This window comes from Mobula hypostoma, chromosome 21 (genome assembly GCF_963921235.1).
Source record: "Mobula hypostoma chromosome 21, sMobHyp1.1, whole genome shotgun sequence".
Classification (NCBI taxonomy): Eukaryota; Metazoa; Chordata; class Chondrichthyes; order Myliobatiformes; family Myliobatidae; genus Mobula; species Mobula hypostoma.
The window spans coordinates 51,204,054-51,226,609 of record NC_086117.1 but is presented as its reverse complement, the minus strand read 5'-3'; the positions used below and the strand labels follow the sequence as shown (position 1 = coordinate 51,226,609).

The 22,556-nt window shown below is 44.7% G+C and overlaps 1 protein-coding gene and 1 non-coding gene across 3 annotated transcripts in view; one reads left to right on the top strand and one right to left on the bottom strand.

The window, feature by feature from the left end:
* Positions 1-7,550: 7,550 nt before the first annotated feature.
* trnae-cuc (transfer RNA glutamic acid (anticodon CUC)) lies at positions 7,551-7,622 on the bottom strand. Its single transcript has one exon. It is a non-coding gene; the product is annotated as a tRNA-Glu (tRNA).
* Positions 7,623-12,233: 4,611 nt separating this feature from the next.
* Positions 12,234-22,556, top strand: part of cops6 (COP9 signalosome subunit 6) — a 48,523-nt gene continuing 38,200 nt past the window's right edge. The window contains exons 1-2 of one of the 2 annotated variants that reach the window (XM_063073199.1): positions 12,234-12,385; positions 13,359-13,484. In XM_063073199.1, the coding sequence (XP_062929269.1) occupies positions 12,352-12,385; positions 13,359-13,484 (160 nt within the window). In that variant the 5' untranslated portion in view covers positions 12,234-12,351. The remainder of the gene's footprint in view (positions 12,386-13,358; positions 13,485-22,556) is intronic. The other variant, XM_063073200.1, reaches the window with a different exon arrangement.

Genomic DNA, 22,556 nt, shown 5'->3' with positions numbered 1-22,556 from the left:
ATTGTTGCTATGGCGGCAAGCTGTATGGACACAGCTGCATACGCAGCTTCAGGGCTCAGGTTTTTGGACTGATAGTACATCTGTGCTGAAGTATATTAAAAATGAAACTTCCTCACTAACAGAGTTTCAGAAATTCTTAACGTTTCTCAGTGGAGGTATGCGAATACTTCAAGCAACTCAGCAGATGTGGCCTCTAGAGGGTTGAGTGTGAAGGCCTTTCTGAAGAATAAGACTTAGATGTCAGGGCCTCAATATTGTTTCAGCATGAAAGTGAATGGCCTGTGAACCTTGATTGTTCTGAAGCACTTCTGCCAGATGATCTATAAGTCAAGGACGCTTACATCCTGTTATACTGGCAAAGGGTCTTCATATCTCAGATCTCATTCTAAAGTGCGTACATCAAGAAGAGTCCTGATGAAGGGTCTCAGCCTGAAACATCGACTGTACTCTTTTCCATAGATGCTGCCTGGCCTGCTGAGTTCCTCCGGCATTTTATGTGTGTTGCTTGGATTTCCGGCATCTGCAGGTTTTCTCTTGTTTTTCATACTGAGGTGGCATCTTCTTTGGACACAGATTCTTTTATTAATGCACTTCGATGCTTCATAGCAAGACGAGGACAAGTTCATGAATTGCGCCCTGATAATGTGACAAACCTTGTTGGAGCTGAGCAGGAGTTGAGAGAAGCCATTGAGAAGTGGAATCATTCACAGATCAATGATGACCTTCTTCAGAAAGGAGTTAAGTGGATTTTTAACGCTCGGCTGACTCACATCATGGAGGAGCATGGGAGAGAATTTGATCAGGTCGGCAAGGAAGGTTCTCAATTCTACCATGAAGGTGCAGAATCTTGACAAAGAGTCTCCACACAGTTCTTTATGTAGAGACTATTGTCAATGGCCATCTGATTACTAAAGAGTCATTCAGCCCCATGATTTAGAAGCATTAACACCCAATCATCTGCTGCTTCTGAAGACCTCACCATCCTTAGCATCAGGAGAGTTCCGAAAAGAAGATGTTTACGCTCATTGTGGATGGAAGCAAGTCCAGTATATGTCAGACTTGTTTTGGAAACGGTGGTTCAAGGTCCATATACCCCAGTTATAGGAATGTCAGAAATGGTCAAGTATAGGACAAAATTTCCTCCAGGGAGATATTGTGCTGCTAGTTGATGACACAGTGCCTCAGTTCTCATGGATCAAGGGAAGAATCATTCAAGCTTTTCCAGACAGAAAAGAATTTGTGCAACAAGTACGCATCAAGGCCAAGAACAGCTGTTTGGTTCAGCCTTTAACCAAGATCTTTCCGCGCACAATTCTGATTTGATGGAGGCAGATGTGAGAGCACGGAGGCACATCTGGTGAAACTTCTGGAATGCCTGTTTTGCTGTTGCTGCTACTGTGTGGTCTGAAATCTCCGGAGGGGAAGGCCCCGAGTCCTCGGCTTTGCTTGTTGCTCGGCGGCCGGGGCAGGGTCGAGGCGCTGGGCAGAGATGATGCTCGGTGCTCGGTGTCGGAGGGCTGGTCGGAGACTCGGGGTTTTCGGGCGGACTCGGGGTCGGCTGTGGTCGGGTGCTTCCAGGATGCTGCATCGGCAAGTTTGTGGCGCTGGAGGTTCATGGCGGGGAGGGTTTCTCCCTTCTACCCTCTGTGTGAGATGTTGGGGCTATCGGGACTTTGAGACTTTTTTTTACCGTGCCCATGGTCTGCTCTTTATCAAGTTACAATATTGCTTTGCACTGTTGTAACTATATGTTATAATTATATGGTTTTTGTCAGTTTTAATCTTGGTCTGTCCTGTGTTTCTGCGATATCATACTGGAGGAACATTGTATCATTTCTTAATGCATGCATTTCTAAATGACAATAAACGAGGACTGAGTGTCCTCATAATCTAATCTAATCTAATAAATCTTCCACAGGATGTAGAAGTTTGAGGAAATACAGCTCTAGAAGCTTCATGATTCTATGTTGTCAGAGAGTGGTGGTAAAGATCACTCTGTACTGGGCTAAGTGTTGGTAACCTCTGGCCTGGATAAGTTTTGCATTATTTGTCTGGAAGAAGGAAAAAAAAATAGGGCACTAGTGTGAATGTTAAGATTTCGTGTTCCTGTGTTTTGGAAGTATGTAATTGTAATTATTATAGTATAGTAATTAGAATGCTGGGATATAGGAGCCATGCATCTGTTCTCTGTCTGGATTATATTCTGTGTTGCACATTTATTATGGTGGCTAGTGACATGGGTGGGGCATGGCAAAAGTGAAGGGTTTAATTATATATTCACAACTTGTCTTGGGCAGTTTAGAAGTGGAAACCACCAGGTGTGATATCTTTTGTTGACTGTTTAACTTCACTTAACTTTGATTAAGTCTACCTAAGCATGTTTAATATTGCTAGATTTGGTTTCATTAGTTTTATCGCTTCAATGTACTTTATTTTGCTAGTTACTAATAAAGAATCAAATAGAAAAGAGAGAGACAGAAGAAAGGAAACTATAGGCTGGTTGGTTTGATCTTAGAAAGATGTTGGAGTTGATTATTAAGGATGAGGTCTCAGGGTACTTGGAGTCACCATGATAAAACAGGCCGTAGACGGCATGGTTTCCTCAGGGGAAAATCTTGCCTGACAAATCTGTTGGAAATTCTTGAAGAAATAACAAGCAAGATAGACAAAGAAGAACTGGTTGATGTAGTGTTCTTGGATTTTCAGAGGACCTTTGACAAGATTCCACACATGAGGTTGCTTAACAAAGGATGAGCACGTGATACTACGGGAAATATTCTAGCATGGATAAAGCATTGGTTGATTGGCAGGAGGCAAAACATGGGAATAAAGGAAGCTTTTCTGGTTGGCTGCCAGTACTAATGGTGTTCCACAGGGGTCTGTGTTGGGACCAATTCTTTTTACATTACATGTCAATGATTTGGATGATGGAATTTGATGGCTTTGTTGCAAAGTTTGCAGACAATAATAATATAGGTGGAGGGGCAGGTAGTTTTGAGGAAGTAGAGAGGCTACAGAAGGATTTAGACAGATTAGGAGAATGGGCAAAGAAGTGACTTCCTGTGTTTGCTCTCTAACAATGGCGTTGGTTTGTTCAAGTAGCTATTACAGTTCCAAGAGCTTCCTTTGTGATTTACCTACCCGTGCCACCACTGTCAATGAATTATTGACCTGTATTCCCAGATCCCTTTGTTCTAGCACACTCCTAAATGCCCCACCGTACACTGTGCAAGACCTACCCTGGTTGATCCTACAGAAGTGCAACACCTCGCACTTGTCTGCAGTAATTTCCATCTGCCATTTTTCAACCCGTTTTTCCAGCTGGCCTAGATCCCACTGCAAGCCATGATAGTCAAAAGAACACATTAATATGGGAAAGTGTTTATTGCCTTTGTTAAATATTTACTATTTAGTTCTGTTTGGCAGATTTTCTTAAGCCTTGAAGTAAATTCTGTTGGAAGTTTTTCCTTTATTGCACTATGATCTATCTTCTTTGCTTGTTGATATCCCAGATACCTACATGTTTCATATTCATCCATCGGTTGTACTGTATCCTGCCGCTCTATTTTATAATGTTGTTGTCCGTCCTGTTGGGTGGATTTCAATGGTTCCATTGTGTTTCTTGTATTTACTGTAATTGCCTAAAAGAAAATAAATCTCTGGGTTGTATACGGTGACATATATGTATGTTGATAATAAATTTTTAATCTCTCCCTCTCCCAGTGTAGAGTGCCCTCCTGCTTCAAAACATCCACATTTGTTCCTGTACCTAAAGAGACCAAGGTAATATGTTTGAACAACTGGTGCCCTGTCACACTTGCCTTAATAATAAGCAAATGCTTTGAGAGGCTGGTCAAGGATTACATCTGCAGCTTGCTACCACCCACACTGGACCCCCTACAATTCCCCTACCGACACAACCGATCGACAGATGATGCAATAGCCACAGCTCTACACACCGTCCTTACACATCCGGAGAAGAAAGATGCTTAAGAATGCTGTTCTTGGACTACAGTTCAGCATTCAACACCATAATTCCCTCTAGGCTCAACAAGAAACTCAGAGACCTCGGCCTTCACCCTGCCTTGTGCAGCTGGATCCTGGACTTCCTGTCAGATCACCGGCAGATGTTAAGAGTGGGCTCCCTCACCTCTCCCCCTCTGACCCTCAACACGGTGCCCCTCAGGGGTGTGTTCTCAGCCCTCACCTTTACTCTCTGTATACCCATGACAGTGTCACCACCCATAGCTCTAATCTGCTAATTAAATTTGCTGACGATACTACATTGATTGGCCTTATCTCAAATAATAATGAGACAGCCTACAGAGAAGAAGTCATCACCCTGATACAGTGGTGTCAAGAAAACAACCTCTCCCTCGAGAGGTTGGAACGGAGACAGACTCACCCCTATAGACATCAATGGATCTGAGGTTGAGAGAGTGAACAGCTTTGAGTTCCTCAGCACGCACATCACTGGGGATCTCACATGGTCTGTACATACCGGCCGTGTGGTGAAAAGAGCACAACAGCATCTCTTTCACCTCACTCGGTGGAAAAAGTTTGGCATGAATCCCCAAATCCTAAGGGCTTTCTACAGGGGCACAATTGAGAGCATCCTGACTGGCTGCATCACTGCCTGGTATGGGAACTGTACTTCCCTCAATCGCAGGACTCTGCAGAGGGTGGTGCGGACAGCCCAGCGCATCTGTAGATGTGAACTTCCCACTATTCAGGACATTTACAAAGACAGGTGTGTAAAAAAGGGTCTGAAGGATCACTGGGGACCTGAGTCACCCCAACCACAAACTGTTCCAGCTGCTACCATCCGGGAAACGGTACTGCAGCATAAAAGCCAGGACCGACAGGCTCCGGGACAGTTTCTTCCACCAGTCCATCAGACTGATTAATTCATGCTGATACAATTGTATTTCCCTGCTATATTGACTGTCCTATTGTGCATACTATTTATTACAAATTACTATAAATTGCACATTGTACATTTAGATGAAGACGTAATGTAAAGATTTTTACTCCTCATGTACGTGAAGGATGTAAGAAATAAAGTCAATTCAATTGACTTTGAACTTCGATGGATGCTACCTTCTATAGGCAATGCTTCCTGAAGATCGCCTTGATGGCAGGAGGATTTTGCCATGATGGAGCGGCTGAGTTTACAGCCTCTGCAGTCCCTTCAACCCAGGAGGCTCTATAACAAATTGAGAAACAACCAGTCAGGAAGCTCTTCACAGTATAAATTTGTGGGAGTTATATGTAGGTCTCTGGACAGTATCCAGGAGGTGTGGTGCAAGTTACGAGAGGAGGTAGAAAAGGCATGTAAAAGCAGCAAAGTTACGATGGTCACGGGGGATTTCAATATGCAGGTCGATTGTGAAAATCAGGTTGTTGTGGGATACTGACAGAAGGATTTTTTAGAATACCTACAAGATGGTTTTTAAAGCAGCTTGCGGTGGAGCCCACACAAAATGCTGGAGGAACTCAGCAGGCCAGACAGCATCAATGGAAAAAGGTATAGTCGACATTTTGGGCCGAAACCCTTCAGCACCAGGTTCTGCTGGAGGATCTCAGCCCGAAACGTCGACTGTACACTTCTCCATAGATGCTGCCTGGCCTGCTGAGTTCCTCCGGCATTTTCAATGAGTTCATCTCCAGCATCTGCAGATTTTCTCTTGTTTACGGTGGAGCCCACTAGGGAAAATGCAATTCTGGATTGGATGTTGTGCAATGAACTAGATTTGATTAGTGATCACAATATGATAAAGTTCACCCTACAATTCCAGAGAAAGAAACTGAAATCAGATGTATTGGTATTATAGTTGTGTAAAGGTAACTACAGAGGTTCTGACTATATTTCATTGGAAGGAGACACCAGTAGGGATGACAGTATGGCAGCAATGGCTAGAGTTTCTGGAAGGAATTCGGAAAATGCAAGACTGGTTCATCCCAAAGAAGAAGCATTCTAAAAGGAGGGTGTGGCAACTGTAGCTGACAAGGTCATCAAAGACAGCATAAAAGCAAAAGAGAGGGCATATATTACAGTAAAAATTAGTGAGAAGCTAAAGGATTGGGAAGCTTTTAAAAGCCAACAGAACACAACTAACAAATCAAAAGGGAGAGAAAGATAGCCAATAATATAAAAGAGGATTCCAAAAGTTTTATTCAGATATTTAAAGAGTTAAAAAAGAGGCAAGAGTGAATATTGGACTTCTGGAAAATGACACTGGCGAGGTAGTAATGTGGAACAAGAAATGGCTGAATACGTGTGCAAACACGAGGAAATCTACAGATTCTGGAATTTCAAGTAACACACATGTATGTTGCTGGTGAACGCAGCAGGCCAGGCAGCATCTCTAGGAAGAGGTACAGTCGATGTTTCAGGCAGAGACCCTTCGTCAGGACTAACTGAAAGAAGAGATCGTAAGAGATTTGGGGCCTATCTCTTCTTTCAGTTAGTCCTGACGAAGGGTCTCAGCCCGAAACGTCGACTGTACCTCTTCCTAGAGATGCTGCCTGGCCTGCTGTGTTCACCAGCATCTTTGATGTGTGTTGTACTCGGTATTATTGTTTTATTTGCACAATTTGTCTTCTTTTGCGCATTGCTTGATTGACAATCTTCATATGCTTATGTATAGTTTTTCATGTAATTCTATAGTATTTCCGTTTCTTCTTATAAATGCCTATGTGATGCTATGTGGTAACATATACGTTTTTTGGTAATAAATTTACCTCGAGCTTTGGGATTTCGGGTTGTTGTTGTGACGCCAGTCAACCAGCCGACCTATCTCTCTCCTGTATGCCTCTTTGTCACCATCTGAGAACTGCCACCATCAGCGGTGTCACTGGCGAATTTATGGATGGCATTAGAGCTGTGCCTATCCGCACAATCATGAGTGCATGTGTTGTTCGATCTCCTGCAGACATCTATCGTACTCCACTGCCACTGCTGTCAGCAAGTTCCCAGCACGGCGTATAAAAACTGACCCGGGCATCTTCTTTGAACTTACCCTCTCTCAACTTAAACGTGTGCTGCATAACATTAAAGATTTTGAGCCTGGGGGAAAAAATATCCTGACTAGCTCCCCTACCTCTCTCATAAATTTATAAACTTCCATCAAAGATGACACGGAAGTGGCGGCATTGCTGTTAATGTGCGTGAATGTAATAGAACAATAGGGACCATATATATAAAGAATAAACAAGCCCTTCAATGGTTTATTCTTGTAAACAGTTTTTATTATGTATAAAGGTTATTCGTTAAAAATATAAACTTGTGTTAAAAATATTCACTCAGCCTCTCTCTTTAATGCCCTATAATTCTGGTGAACCTTTTCCACACTCTCCAAAGCCATCAGAACTCAATGCAATAATCCAGCAGAGGCATACCGACTAGAGTTTTATAAAGTTCTAACGTGCTGTAACTTCCTGATTTTTGGACTCAATGTCTAGATTAAAGAGAAGCTCGTTACCAGCTACTGTATTAGGCCAAGCACAAATATTAGGATACTAAAAAAATTCGGAAGCAAAACGAACTCTTCCCTGACCGGGAATCGAACCCGGGCCGCGGCGGTGAGAGCGCCGAATCCTAACCACTAGACCACCAGGGAAGCTGCTAGTTAACAAACTCATTTTGCAACTCCACCAGCGGCCATCGCTCACTTTCGGTGACATATGAGCGGTTCGCGACGAGAGGGAGTTCCGCATTACGTCACCACCAGCTGTCCAATCGCTGTGCCGCTGCACGGACTGCCCGCCTGCTCCGGACTCGCTACTGTCCGGTCCGCATCCCTCCCACCGCCAACATCCTCACTGACCGCAGCCTCCACGTTATTTTCACTCCTCCCTCATCCCGCTGTACCTTTGCACTGTCCCCGCACAAGGCGACCGGTCTCCCCCCACCCCTCACCCTCTTCACGATCTTTCAGTGAGCAAAGTTCCAGACACTTGGCAGAAGTCATCACCAAGAAAACGATAAATTGCAGAAGCGGGAATCGGAAATTAACACAGTAAACAAAATGTTTCAGCCCATCAGGAGTACAGGGAGTGTAGGGGAACACTTATAAAATAAATTTGGAGGGGTTGTGACATGCTGTATTACTATTAAATCGGATTAAGCAGAATCCCAAAGCACTTTAATAATAAGTTAAGAACAAGAGGCTAACAAGACCAAAAATGGGACCTATTAGGGACGAAAAGGCGATCTACACATGAAGCCAGAGGACATGTCAACGGGATCCCACCACTAAGCACATCTTTCCCTCCCCCACCCTCTGCTTTCCGCAGGGATCGCTCCCTATGCGACTCCCTTGTCCATCCGTCCCCCCCATCCCTCACCACTGATCTCCCTCCTGGCACTTACCCTTGTAAGCGGAACAAGTGCTACACATGCCCTTACACTTCCTCCCTTACCACCATTCAGAGCCCCAGACAGTCCTTCCAGGTGAGGCGACACTTCACCTGTGAGTCGGCTGGGGTGATATACTGCGTCCGGTGCTCCCGGTGTGGCCTTCTATATATTGGCGAGACCCGACGCAGACTGGGAGACCGCTTTGCTGAACACCTACGCTCTGTCCGCCAGAGAAAGCAGGATCTCCCAGTGGCCACATATTTTAATTCCACAACCCATTCCCATTCTGACATGTCTATCCACGGCCGCCTCTACTGTAAAGATGAAGCCACACTCAGGTTGGAGCAACAACACCTTATATTCCGTCTGGGTAGCCTCCAACCTGATGGCATGAACATCGACTTCTCTAACTTCCGCTAATGCCCCACCTTCCCCTCGTACCCCATCCGTTATTTATTTATATACACACATTCTTTCTCTCTCTCTCCTTTTTCTCCCTCTGTCCCTCTGACTATACCCCTTGCCCGTCCTCTGGGTTCCCCCCCCCCCCGTCTTTCTCCCTGGGCCTCCTGTCCCATGATCCTCTCGTATCCCCTTTGCCAATCACCTGTCCAGCTCTTGGCTCCATCCCTACCCCTCCTGTCTTCTCCTATCATTTTGGATCTCCCCCTCCCCCTCCCACTTTCAAATCTGTTACTAACTCTTCCTTCAGTTAGTCCTGACAAAGGGTCTCGGCCTGAAACGTCAACTGTACCTCTTCCAAGAGATGCTGCCTGGCCTGCTGCGTTCACCAGCAACTTTGATGTGTGTTGGTTGAGGTCTTATTACTTTTCATCTAGTTGCATTGGCACCAGTAGGGATACCGAAATGTGCAGAATTGCAGGATGCTGCAGTGGGCTGTAAACTCAGGCATAAAACTCCCCATCATCCATGGCATCTTCAAAAAGCGGAGCTTTAACAAGGCGGCAGCTATCATTAATGAACGTCGTCATCAGAGACATGTTCTGTTCTGACTACTACCATCAGAGAGGTGGTACAACACTCCGAAGACCCACCTTCAATGATTCAGGAACAACTTATGATCCACTACTATTAAGATTTCTGAAGAATCCATGAACACTACCTTATTATTGCACTCCCTATTATTGTTTTTTTGCACTATTTATTTTACATTTACAGTAAACCTAAAACTGATCCTCCTTCACTAAGAAGATTTTTTAGTTGGAGATTATTTCTGATATTCACTTGCAGCATGTGTGAAGTTTAAGAAATAAGATCTGGATGATAATGCATCAGCAAATTCGAAAATGACACTAATATAGGGGTGTAGTTGACAGTGAGAAAGACCATCAGAACTTTCAGTGGGATCTGGACCAGCTAGAAAAATTGGCTGAAAAATGGCAGATGGAATTTAATACAGACAAATGGGAGGCTTTGCACTTCAGTAGGACCAACCAGGGTAGGTCTTACATAGTAAACGGTAGGGCATTGAGGAGTGGTTGAACAAAGGGATCTGGGAATACAGGTCTATAATTCACTGAAAGCGGTGTCACAGGTAGATAGGGTCATTAAAAAAGCCTTTGATACATTGGCCTTCATAAATCAAAGTATTGAGTACGGGAGATGGGATGTCAGGTTGATGGTGTAAAACACGTTGGTGAGGCCTAATTTGGAGTATTGTTTGCAGTTTTGGTCACCTACCTACAGGAAAGATGTAAATAAAATTGAAAGAGTACAGAGAAAATTTACGAGAATGTTGCCGGGACTGGAGGACCTGAGTTATAAGGACAGATTGAATAGGTTAGGACTTTATTCCTTGGAGCATAGAAGATTGACGGGAGATTTGAGAAAGATATACAAAATTATGAAGGGCATAGATAGGTAAATGCAAGCAGCCATTTTCCACTGAGTTTCGGTGGGACTGCAGCTAAAGGGCATGGGTTAAGGATGAAAGGTGAAAAGCTTAAGGGAAACATGAGGGGAAACTTCTTTACTCAGAGGGTCGTGAGAGTGTGGAACAAGCTGCCAGCACAAGTGGTGCGTGCAAGCTTGATTTCAATGTTTAAGAGAAGTTTGGATAGGTACATGGATGGTAGGGATATGGAGGGCTGGGGTCCCGGTGCAAGTCGATGGTAGTAGGCAGTTCGAAGGGCCTGCTTCTATACTATACTTTTCTATAACTCTGTATCTAGTTTGCATATGAAAGTCGAGAAATATTGAGGTTTTAATGACATGTATTCCAAGCCACTGTAGGAGGTAAGAGAGGCTTTTACTGACCCAAACACCTCAAGATGAATAAGTGGGGTAGATCCTGTCTGGCAAGCTTGAAATAAATTTTCAAAGTGGTAAAAAATTTTAATTAGTGAGGGTAGTGCAGTTGATATGGTTGACATGGACTTCAGCTTTTGAACCATACTACAATTCATTATACTGTAGCAGAATGTAATCACAGGGGCTGCCTAAGAACATTTGTAGGGAAAGGTGGAAAACATAACTGGATCTAGATCAACTTTGGAAAGAGGTCCAAGGAATGGCAGATGGAATTTAACTTGGATAAGTATGAAGGTCTCCATTTTGTGATGTTAAACCAGGGCAAAACTTGCATGATAAATATATGGGTGTTGTAGATGGTGTAGAACAGAGAGACCCAGGGGTAGAAAGATATAGTCCCCCAAAAGTAGTGACACAAAAAAGATTAAATGACAAGTAAACTCAAGTGGGCATGTGGCACACTTGCTTGCTTAAGTTTAGGCATTGAGTACAAGAGTTGTCATGTTACAGCTCTACAAAACTTTTCTGTGACCATACTTGGAGTTCTGTGTACAGTTCAGGCCATCCAGCTATAAAAACAATGTGTGATTAATTTAGTTTCTCCAGTACTGTGGAAGGGTCTTGGCCCAAAACGTCAACTGTAGTTTTATCCATAGATGCTGCCTGGCCTGCTGAGTTCCTCCAGTATCTTGTGTGAGTTCAATAAGTTGGAAAGGGTTCAGAAAAGGTTCACAGATGTGTTATCAGACTATACGGCTTGATTCATAACATTAGGATTGTTTTCCTAAAGCAAATAAGGCTGAAGAGATGATAGGGATCAACAAAGATCCCCAGCATCTGGGCCTTGTCGTCTTTTCATAGCTACCTTAAGGCAGAATGTGCAGAAGCCTGAATTCCCAAACCACCTAGTTCAAGAACAGCTACTTCCTTTCAGCCATTCAGTCCTTGAACTAACTTGCACAGTACTAATATAACTGATAAACTGAATATAACGAGCTCTGACAATTTTCATCACTTTGCTCCACAATGGATATTGTTTCTTCTTCTCATTGTTTTCTCTTGGAAGAATTGTGTATAACGTGCTTATGTTTTTCTTGTCAATGCTGCCTTTGCTCGTTTGATTCTGCTGCAAATTTTTCATTGCACGTGTGCCTGCATTTACTTGTGCATATGACAACAAACTCGACTTTGACTTTATATAGTTTTATAAAATCGTAAAGTGCACAGAAAAGACGAAGAGTCATAGTTCTTTTTCCCCAGGTGTAAGGCCAGAAAGGAAATATTTTAAGTAGATCTGAGGGGGGGTCAAATTTTCCACACAGAAGGTAGCAGGTAAACTTTCAGAGGATGTGGTTGAGTAGAGGTGGGTATATCGTAGTCCCGATGTTTAAAAGACACGTGGACAAAAGTTTTGCAGGGGCACGGAGCAAACACAGAGTTGCTCAGGTGGACACCTTGAACCAAAGGGCCTGCCTGCGTGCCATATAACTCTGACAGTTAAATGACAGAAGTGTTCCGATTCCTCTCCACAGACACTAGAGACTCCCTGAGCACTGCTGCCTTCGCTGATTTTACTTCAGACGTCCAGCAGCTACAGGATTTTGCTTTACCCGCCTTTACTAATATGGCGGCGGCGAAGCACCTAATTGGTCGAGCCGGATGAATGCGTCACCAGCGTGCCGGGTCTGGTGCGCAAGCGTACTGTGCAGTCAGGCGACATGGCGACGAACGGGATGGAGGTGGAACCGGCTGGTAAGTAAATGTCCTGTCACCATTCTGCAGGCTGACTATGCCGGGTGTTGGTGTGGTGGAAGTCGGAGGTCCGTACCCGGCAAACCGAAACTCTCGCTGGAAGTTCCCCCCCCTCTCTCTATCTGATAGGTTGTTCTCCTCGCCATCTGACGGCGGATTGGTTGTTACCGATAGAGGCCTGTTTGTTGTGAACTCCACACCTGCTCAGTTTCCCCCAGAACGGAGCTCCAAGCTCAACACACATCCCGCAGCAAGCCCTTCCCACCTTCACACCGGCTCTAATCCACCTCCAGTATCCCTATGCACCCCGGCTGCCCACGTTATCCAACTCCAAATGTAGCCACCACTGACTCTGACACACTCCATCCCCAAGATACCTTTCCCAAACACTAGGTTCTTTCCTACTTCTCTAACATCTTCTATGCTGGGGCTCCTACCCAGCATCCACCCCGCAAAAGTCTGGTAAATAGGGCTACCGTCGTTTCTGCACCCTATGATTTTACCCCAGAAAAGGGTTCTACCCTAACACTGGTCTTCTGCTCCATTCCCACAGAGCTATTTCCCTCTCCAAATTACCCCCACACTGACCTCTACTCCACCATATTATCATCACTTCCCTATCCTAAAATACTCCCATCCCGAGAATAGTTCAATACAATCGCTTACCTACACTACAATGCACCAGTACTAGCTCTACCACAGACATTCCCCACTTCAAATTCCCCCAACCTGAACTTTCCTCAGTCCAACTCCAGCTTTATCCCATCCCCAGTGAACCTGTTTCCTTGACAGATAAGACCCAAACCTGCCTCCATCTATACATGCCTCCATGAAGCAGTCCAAGTACTAAATACGAGGAAAAACTTGCCCTCTGGCTTCCTGTCCCATCCCATCCAGCCTCTCCCTATCTGAATAAAATAATGTAAGAGGTACTAGAAGAATGAACATTCTTTATTGTTTCCTTTCACTACAGCAACACCTGGTGTGATGGCCTCTGGAGTGACAGGAAGTGTCTCAGTGGCATTACATCCGTTAGTTATTCTCAACATCTCCGATCACTGGATTCGGATGCGCTCTCAGGAGGGGAGGCCTGTTCAGGGTATGTTGAGTCTACAGTAGAGGGGAATGTTTTGTGAGGTGTACAGAACTCTACTGTATTATGTTTCATTTTTGGTGTAAACATTAAGATAAAACAAAGTTTTGGGGGGTTTTTTTGAATCTTTGTGTTCAGAGAAATCTGGGGGTCCTTGTATAGGAATTATTGGAAGTTCACATGCAGGTACATCAAGTGAGTGAACTTTGTGCAGATGCAAGAGTAATGAGCTGTTAAAAGTAGGAAGAGGAGTAGGTTACTTAGCCTGCTAACCATTCAGTAAGAGCCCAGCTGCTGCCGCCTCCAAGATTTCTTTAACATTAAGGGATATATCTACTTTCTGCATGCACATTGTCAGTGACTTGGCCTCCACCACCTTCTATAATGAAGAATTGCATATATTCAACACCCACTGGCTAAAGAAATTTCTCTAGTCTCAATTACATAGAGCCCTGATAGGATTCCTAGCTGGAATATTGTGCATAGATCTGGCCTTCCAACTGAATGAATGATACACTAGTGGGTCTGATTCGTGGGATAGCGCTGTTTCTTTAGAGAAATCTGAGGGGTAAGTTGTCACATGTACCGAGCGGTGGTTATTGCGAATGATCTGCCAGAGCAGGTGTATTTGCAACATTTAAAAGGTGCTTGATAGGAAAGGCATGGAGAAATAAGGGTCTGTTGGAGCCAAATGTGATTAGCGTAGTGGTGTTACAGTCTGCATGGACAAGGTGGGTTGAATGGGCTGTATTGTAAAATGATGAATGATACAGCACATTAACAAACCCTTCTTCCCACTGTGCTGACAATCAGCTACCATCCACACTAATCACATTTACTAATACTTGGTCTGTAGCCTTCTATACCTTGTTGATTCAGGTGCGTACCTAGATATCTTAAGAGTTGAGAGTCTGCCTCCTTCACCTTTATAGGCAGTGCATTCCGAATTGAAACCATCCTCTGGGTGGGGGAGAAAAATACTTTTCATCAGATTCCCTGGGATCCTCTTGTTCCCCATATAAAGTTCAAGTTCAAGATTATTGTCCTATATACAACCAAATAAAACAATGTTCCTCCAGATATATATATATATCACATGCAGCACATAAAACAAAACGTTACCACAAATAAGTTAATAAATATAATTCAAACAGCACAGTAAATAGTATACAGGAGAGTAAGCAGCTTATTTTCCTAGTCATGAGACCTTGGTGGTGGCAGGGTATTTAGTTTCACAGCCTAGGGGAAGAAGCTGTTCCCCATTCTGGCAGTCCTAGTCCTGATGCTCCTGTACCTTCTTCCTGACAGTTGTGAGTCTAAGAGGCTGTGGTACGGGTGGTAGGAATCCTCAATGATGCTTTGGGCCCTTCATATACAACACTTACGGTGAATGTCACAAATAGGGAGGAAGAGACCCCGGTGTTCCCCTCAGCAGTTCTAATGTTGCTCTGTAGATTCTGATGCTTTGCAGCTTCTGTACCGCACAATGATGTGGCCAAACGGGACCCTTGATAGTGCTCTTGTTAAAAGTTGTTAGAATGGTGATGGGAAGCCTTGCACGTGTAACGTTCTGTTATATTGGCTCGTGTATGTCTAGGGGAAATCCCGCCCAGCACCTGCTTCAACATTCCCCTCAGGGTCAGTCGCCGCCCGAATCAATCACAAACATCAATCATCAGCCAGCACACCCAGTAAATTTTAACGAATACACTTTATAGATATTACTAATTCTATGACATTAATATGCATTTGATATAGAGAGGAAAGTAATGGGAAAAAAAGGCGCCAACACTTATCAAAGTCCAAGTTCTTCGCGCGCTACCGTTGGTGCTCAATTCGACTTCAGACGACCACCCGAATTCCGTCGACTCACTGCTCAGGACCACCCTGAGTGATCGACCGGAGCCTCTCCACACGTCCGCCGTCCTCCTCGTCTCTCCTCCGACTCCCCGCCAAAACCCAGTCCACAGTCATATCATACAGCATGGCATCCGAAAACAAAACGATACATAACCACCCATTGGCTAGTAGAACCTTGTTATCTCATTTTAAAGTAAAACAAACTGTTAACGCAAACTCTCTGCAGCGTTAAAACACAACAAAGCCGCATTCCCCAGATTAACATAACAAAATCGCCATTTTAAATGTAACAAAAGAAAGACCCCGTACACACGCCTCCATCTTCTCAAAGTGTAAATGTTGCTGTGCCTTCTTGACTAATGAGGAGGTGTTGTGGGTTCAGGCTAGATCATTTGTTATGAGCACACCAAAGGACTTTGTGCTCTTCACTCTCTCCAAGGTAGAGACATTGATATGCAATGCAGAGTGGTTGATCAGCGCCTTTCTGAAGTCTATAGTCATCTCTCAGGTAGTTGTTCAAATGCCATTTAACAAGCCCCTCTACATCCTTTCCGTATGCTGACTTGTTGCAGATGAGGTCACCCACTTGTATCATAGATGAACTTGATGCAGTTTGGGCTGGATGTGGCAGTGCAGTCATGAGTTATCAACGTGAGCAGCAGCAGGCTGAGCATGCAGCCCTAGTGCTCAATGTGATGGAGCTTGAGATGTTGCTGCCAACTTGGACTGACTAGAGTTTTTCTGTCAAGAGGTCCAAGATTCAGTTATCGAGAGGGATGTTGAGAGCCAGCAAGGACAGTTTACCAATCAGCCTCTGAAGGATGATCTTTTTAAAAGCCGAGCTGAAGTTGATGAACAATATCCTGGTTTATGGGGCATAATTTTCTAGGTCGTTCAAGTCGGAGTGGAGCATCAAGCCTATGGCATTAACAGTGGACCAGTTAGAGCTGTAGGAAAACTGGAAAGGGTCCAATGTAGCTGGAAGGTGGGATTTTATACGGTCCATTACCAGCCACTCAAAGTGCTTCATGATGGTTGAGGTAAGTGCCACAGCGGTAATCATTTATCTTCACTCTCTTGGGCACTGGACTGAAGATGGCAACCTTGAAGCCTACGTGGACAGTGGATTGTTGCAAAGAGATATTAAAGATATCTGTTAAGACCTCTTAGCTGGTCCGCACAATCCCTCAGCACCTGACGGTATTTTGTTTGGCCCCACGTCTTTGCGTGCGTTTACCCTGGCTGGGATCCTCAACTTGGCTGAGGCCAGACAGGGTACCTGTTCCTCAAGGGGAGGGGGGGCTTTCCGTGATGTCACATCATTCATTGCATCAAATGGTGCATAGGAGGGAGGTGTTGCTGTTGTTGGCATGCAAGGTAGACTAGTAATCCATTACAGTTTGTTTATCTTGCTGCTTTTTTCTGTTGTCACAAAGGTGTCTGTGAGTATTCTCGCTTTGCCTTCCTGATGGCACAGGAAAGTGTAGGTCTTGCTGACCTTAGAGCCTTCTTATCCCTGATATGAAAGCAACATCCGGATCCTTAAGTGAATGAACTACTGCAGTCAGCCGTGGTTTCTGATTTGCCTTGGCAGTGTAGTGTTTAATCACGGTAATGTCCTCAATGCAGTTTCCTATGTAGCCCACATATTCACCTCGCCCGCATATTCATCAATGTTGACGTGATGATCATAGGTAGCTGCCTCTCTGAATATGCTTCAGCCCATGCTTTTGAAACAGTCTTGCTGCACTGAGGTGGCACCTTTTGGCTGGGTCCTGATCTCCCTGTAAACTGGTTTGACTCGTTTAACCAGTGGTCTGTGTGCAGAGGTTAGCAAAATGGATATGTGGTCTGAGTATCTGAGGTGGGGGCAGGGGACAACCTTGTCAGTTCAATGAACGTTGATGTAGATCAGGTCTAATATAGTCTCTCCTGGTTGGGAAGTTGACATGCTGGTAGAACGTTGGCGGGACTGTTTTTAAGTTGGCATGATTGAAGTCAGCAGCAATAATGAAGACGTCATTGGTTGAGTGGCTTCGAGGTTGCAGATGACGCCATTGAGCTCCTGTAGCACTTCCCCAGCACTGGCTCAAGGGGTTATGAACAGCAACAATGACAATGGCAATGAACTTCCTTATTATGTTGAAGGGCCTGCACTTCACCATTAAAAGTTCTGTGTGTGGTGAGCAGTGGGGCGTTCACACACTGGTTTTTACTGATGTAGACATACAGACCTCCTCTGCAGCTCTTGCCAGAGGTCACAACATTTCTGTCCATCCAGAAGGACATTAGGCCTTCTAGCTGGATGGTCGAATCTGGAGTGGTGTCCTGGAGCCATGTTTCTGTCAGGACAAGTGTACAGCAGTCTCTCATCTCCTGGTTCAGACACGGATGCAGGTAATCCAATTTATTTTCTGGTGATCAGACGTTAGTGTGTGAATTCATCGGAGCGCGGGTCTGGAGGGATCCGCTTTAAGTCTCGCTCTAATAACGGTCCGGTTTTCACACTTCTGCATCCTTGAGTGCTGCTTCTGCTTTCACAAGTTGCTGTTGTGGTCCGCAGTGCAGTGCAAGGGCCCACTCCATGCATAAGCCCGTAACTGCACAGCACCTTCATTATCTAGCTTGCTGGCCAGATAGACTTGCGGATTTTAGTGTTCTTCAGCAGTGTTCTTGATCATAGAAAAGACAAACAGGGTGAGAAATTTCGCCATTGGTTGAAGCCATGTGTGCCACTGAATTGTGAGGTACGGTATAAAGCAATACTTTCGGGCTTCAGACACCTCCATTTACGTGGGGAAAATTCTTACTACTCACCCTATCTATTTTATGCTGCAGTTAATTTTGTGTATTTCTGTCAGGAGGTACTTGATATGCAGATTGTTGTTCTGTGTGTCAGATTGACAGAACACCTCTGTTTTGAGGATGTTAACTGTAACATCCACCCTCTTGTTTCTTTAGGAAACAAGCCAGTGGTGACTTAGAGCTCTGCCTCAGAATGTGTATGCAGTTTTTCCCTGTAGGCTGTTGCTCCATCACTGGGTCTGATCCAATTAGCACAGTGGCTGAGCCAGTCAATGCAATTGATGTTGTCCCAGACACGAGGAATTCTGCAGATGCTGGAAATTCAAACAACACACATCAAAGTTGCTGGTGAACGCAGCAGGCCAGGCAGCATCTCTAGGAAGAGGTACAGTCGACGTTTCGGGCTGAGACCCTTGGTCAGGACTAACTGAAGGAAGAGTTAGTAAGAGATTTGAAAGTGGGAGGGGGAGGGGGAGATCCAAAATGATAGGAGAAGACAGGAGGGGGAGGGATGGAGCCAAGAGCTGGACAGGTGATTGGCAAAAGGGATACGAGAGGATCATGGGACAGGAGGCCCAGGGAGAAGGGAAAGGGGGAGGGGGGAAAAAACCACAGAGGATGGGCAAGGGGTGTAGTGAGAGGGACAGAGGGAGAAAAAGGAGAGAAAAAGAATGTGTGTATATAAATAAATAACGGAGGGGGTACAAGGGGGAGGTGAGGCATTAGCGGAAGTTAGAGAAGTTGATGTTCATGCCAGCAGGTTGGAGGTCCCAGAACGATTTCTTTACAAGAGCAGTACAATTCTGTCAACAGCCTTCTATCTCCACCACTTTCATCACTTAAAGAATCGGTGTGTTATTTATGTCCTTACAACCCAGATGGTCCTTACAATTCAAATAGCCTCTGATGACCAAGTCCAGCTCCAGGCCTTCACAGGTGGCTTAGCTGATAAGCTCAGTGGAACCATTTCTATTGACAGGAGAAGGGACAAAGGTGGGTTAGTGGCACCTTAAAACCAGTTGCTTCGGCAGATGGGGCTCACCAGCCATGGTTGGCAGCTCACCTAGGAGAAGGAAAAGTCTGATCTCAAACCTCCGCTGACTTGGGAGTAAACCCTGAGGAAAAAATCCGGAGCTGGAGTCCCTAAGGCAGTCCTACATTGAGTTCAATGGTAGTGTTTATGGCAACGTGGACCCTTCAGAAATGTGATGGCAGAGAGGAAGAAACTGTTCCTAAAATATTAATTGTGTGTTTTCAGGCTCTTGCACCTCCTCCTTGATTACCATAGTGAGAAGAAGGAATGTCCGAAATGGTGAAGGCTCCTAGGGATAGGTGATAGTGATGGAAGAAATAAAAGCATAGACTATTTTCTAAATCAGAAGAAAATTCAAAAATCCAAGGCACAAGGGGATTTGGGAGTCCTCATGCAGGATTCCCTAAAGGTTAATTTGCAGGTTGAGTCTGTGGTGAAGAAGGTAGTTGTGATGTTAGCATTCATTTCGAGAGGACTAGAATATAAAAGCAATGATTTAATGCTGAGGCGTTATAACACACTGGTGTGGTCTCACTTGTGAGCAGTTTTTCTTATCTAAGAAAGGGTGTGCTGTGCTGACATTGGAGAAGGTTCTGAGGGTGCTCACGAGATTAAATCTAGGAATGAATTATCATATGAGGTGACTCTGGGCCTGTATTCGGTGGAGTTTAGAGGAATGGGAGAATGGCGGTGGGGGTGCGGGTGTTCTCATTGAAACCTATCGAATATTGAAAGGCCTAGATAGAATGGATGTTGGAAGGATGTTTCCTATAATGGGGAAGTCTCGGACCAGAGGGCACAGCCTCAGAATAGAGGGATGTCCATTTGGAATGGAGATAAGGAGGAATTTCTTTAGCCAGATGGTGGTGAATCTGTGGAATTCATTGCCACAGGCAGCTGTGGAGGCCAAGTCATCGGGTGTATTTAAAGTGGTGGTTGATGGATTCTTGATGAGTCAGTGCGTGAAAGGTATGAGGAGAGGACAGGGGAATGACTGAGAGGGAATTGGATCAGCCTTGATGAAGCAGACTTGATGGGCTGAATGGCTGATAATGCTGCCTTGAGGCGCTGCCTCTTGAAGGTGTCCTTGATGGTGGGGGTGGTTGTGCCGTGATGGAGTTGGGTGAGTCTACATCCCTCTGCAGCAACTTGCAAACCTGTGTATTGGAGTCTCCTTATCAGATGGTGATGCATCCAGGCAGAATGCTCTCCTCCATACATCTGTAAAAGCTTGCCAGAGTCTTTGGTTACATATCAACTCTCCTCAAACTCCCAATGGAGTTTCCCACTTTCACCAGCCACTACTCTATTGGAGGCAGCTAACAGAAGCCAGCAAATCTACCAACCAGCATATCTTTGTGAAAGGACCAGAGCATACAGAAAATCCTACACAGCTACGGGCAGAACATGGAAATTCCACACAGTCTGAAACACTCAGAAGGTCAGCAGCTTCTGCAAAAAACACAACACAGTAACGTATGTGACTGAGTACACTCTATCAGAATTGGCAGGACAAAATACATGTTGGTTTAAAGTTGCAGAGCGTGCAAGGCGAAAGTTGGTGGAGTCCAGGTTAGAGACGGTAGTTGGATGGTGTTACATTTCTGTGTACGTGTACGTGTTTGTGAGACATGCCCTGTAGATTAGGCTGTACTTTTGGGGAAAGAGAAACTGAGTGAATATCGCAGTGGGTGACTTGGAACAAAATTAGTCAGTTATGATAATGTCAGAGAAAGTCGGAGAATCTGATGTTAAGTCAGGAAGACTGCAACTGAAGATGAGATGTTGCTCCTCAAGCTTTTATTGGACATTGAACTGAACACAGGCACAATGCAAAACAATCACCCAATTAGAGTTTGGTTTCTGTAGTGTAAAGGTCACCACATTATAAACACCAAATGCAGTATACCAGTTTAGGACATGTGCCAGTGATTTCCTGCTTCACCTGCAGAACTGTTTCAGACAGATATTGGGAAGAGCTGGTGTAAATGAGTTATTGTTGGATGAGGAATGGTTGATAGAGACAGAACAGACCAAGGAATTGTGATGCGAATGCTCCATTCAAAATGGTGAAAGGGGAGCGGGTGGTTGAATTTCGTCGGAACTGGCGGAATTATGAGAGGTCATCTGTTGACTGCACTTGCTGTTTATGATGCAGTCAGCTCTATACTGAGAACACCAAAGACTGTTGGGGTAATTACTTAGCAGAACCACCTGCATTCAGTCCGAAGCACCAACCCTTTAATTCTCCAAAAACACAAACAAAGTGCTGGAGGAACTCAGCGGGTCAGGAAACTCAGCATCTATGGAAGGAAATAAACAGTGGATATTTCTGGCCCAGACCCTTCACTGGGATTGGAAAGGAAGACGGCAGCCACCATAATAAAAAGTTGGGGGAGTGGGGAGGAGCACAAGCTGGCAGGTGATAGTTATCACCAGGTAAGGGGAAGGTAAAAGGGTGCCAACTTGGTAATCCTCTTCCTCCCCCATCTTCTTACTTCCATTTTCTTAATTATGTTCTGCCCCCTTCCTTTCCAGTCCTGATGAATGGTTTCAGCTGAAAACATTGACTTGTTTGTTTCCTTCCATAGGTCTGCACTCTGCCTGACCTGAGTTTCTCCAGCACTTAGTGTGTGTGTGTGTGTGTTGCTCAGATTTACACTATCTGCAGAATCCCTTGTGTCTAGTTCTCAAGCCCTCGCAGACCTCTCAGTGTACAGGCTCCCGCATGGTGACAACCAGACCAATTTTGAGGAACAATATGTCATATTCTGTTGCAGCCTCCTGGATTCAATATTAAGCTCTTTGGCTTTAGGTAGCAGTCTTTCTCAGTCTAAATCAAAACAGCCACTTATGCAGTAAGTCACAGATGAGTCCGTTAGTGCACCGTGACCTGGGCTTGTCCCACAATCCTGCTAGCAATACGTGCCATAGGCAGGCCTATTCACGCTGCCCTCCCATTTCACAGGTAACCCTGTTATCTTATACATACCCCACCCAACCTCCTCTGCAATATAAAGCTAACTTGTTGTCCTCACTCTAGTTTTAACCAGAATTGCAGCAGAGTGGGTCAGTAAGGAAGTAGCTGTGGGTCAATAAGAAAGTACAATTGCAAGAAAAAGTTTGTGAACCCTTTGCAATTACCTGGGTTACTGCATTAGTTACTCATAAAATGTGGTCTAATCTTCATCTAAGTCACAATAATAGACACAATGTGCCTAAGCTAATAACACACAAACAATTGTACTTTTCATGTCTTTATTAAACACATAATTCACAGTCCAGGCTGCGAAAAGTATGTGAACCCTTGAATTTAATAACTGCTAGAACCTTATTTAGTAGCAATAACCCCCACCAAACATTTCCTGTAGCTGCTGATC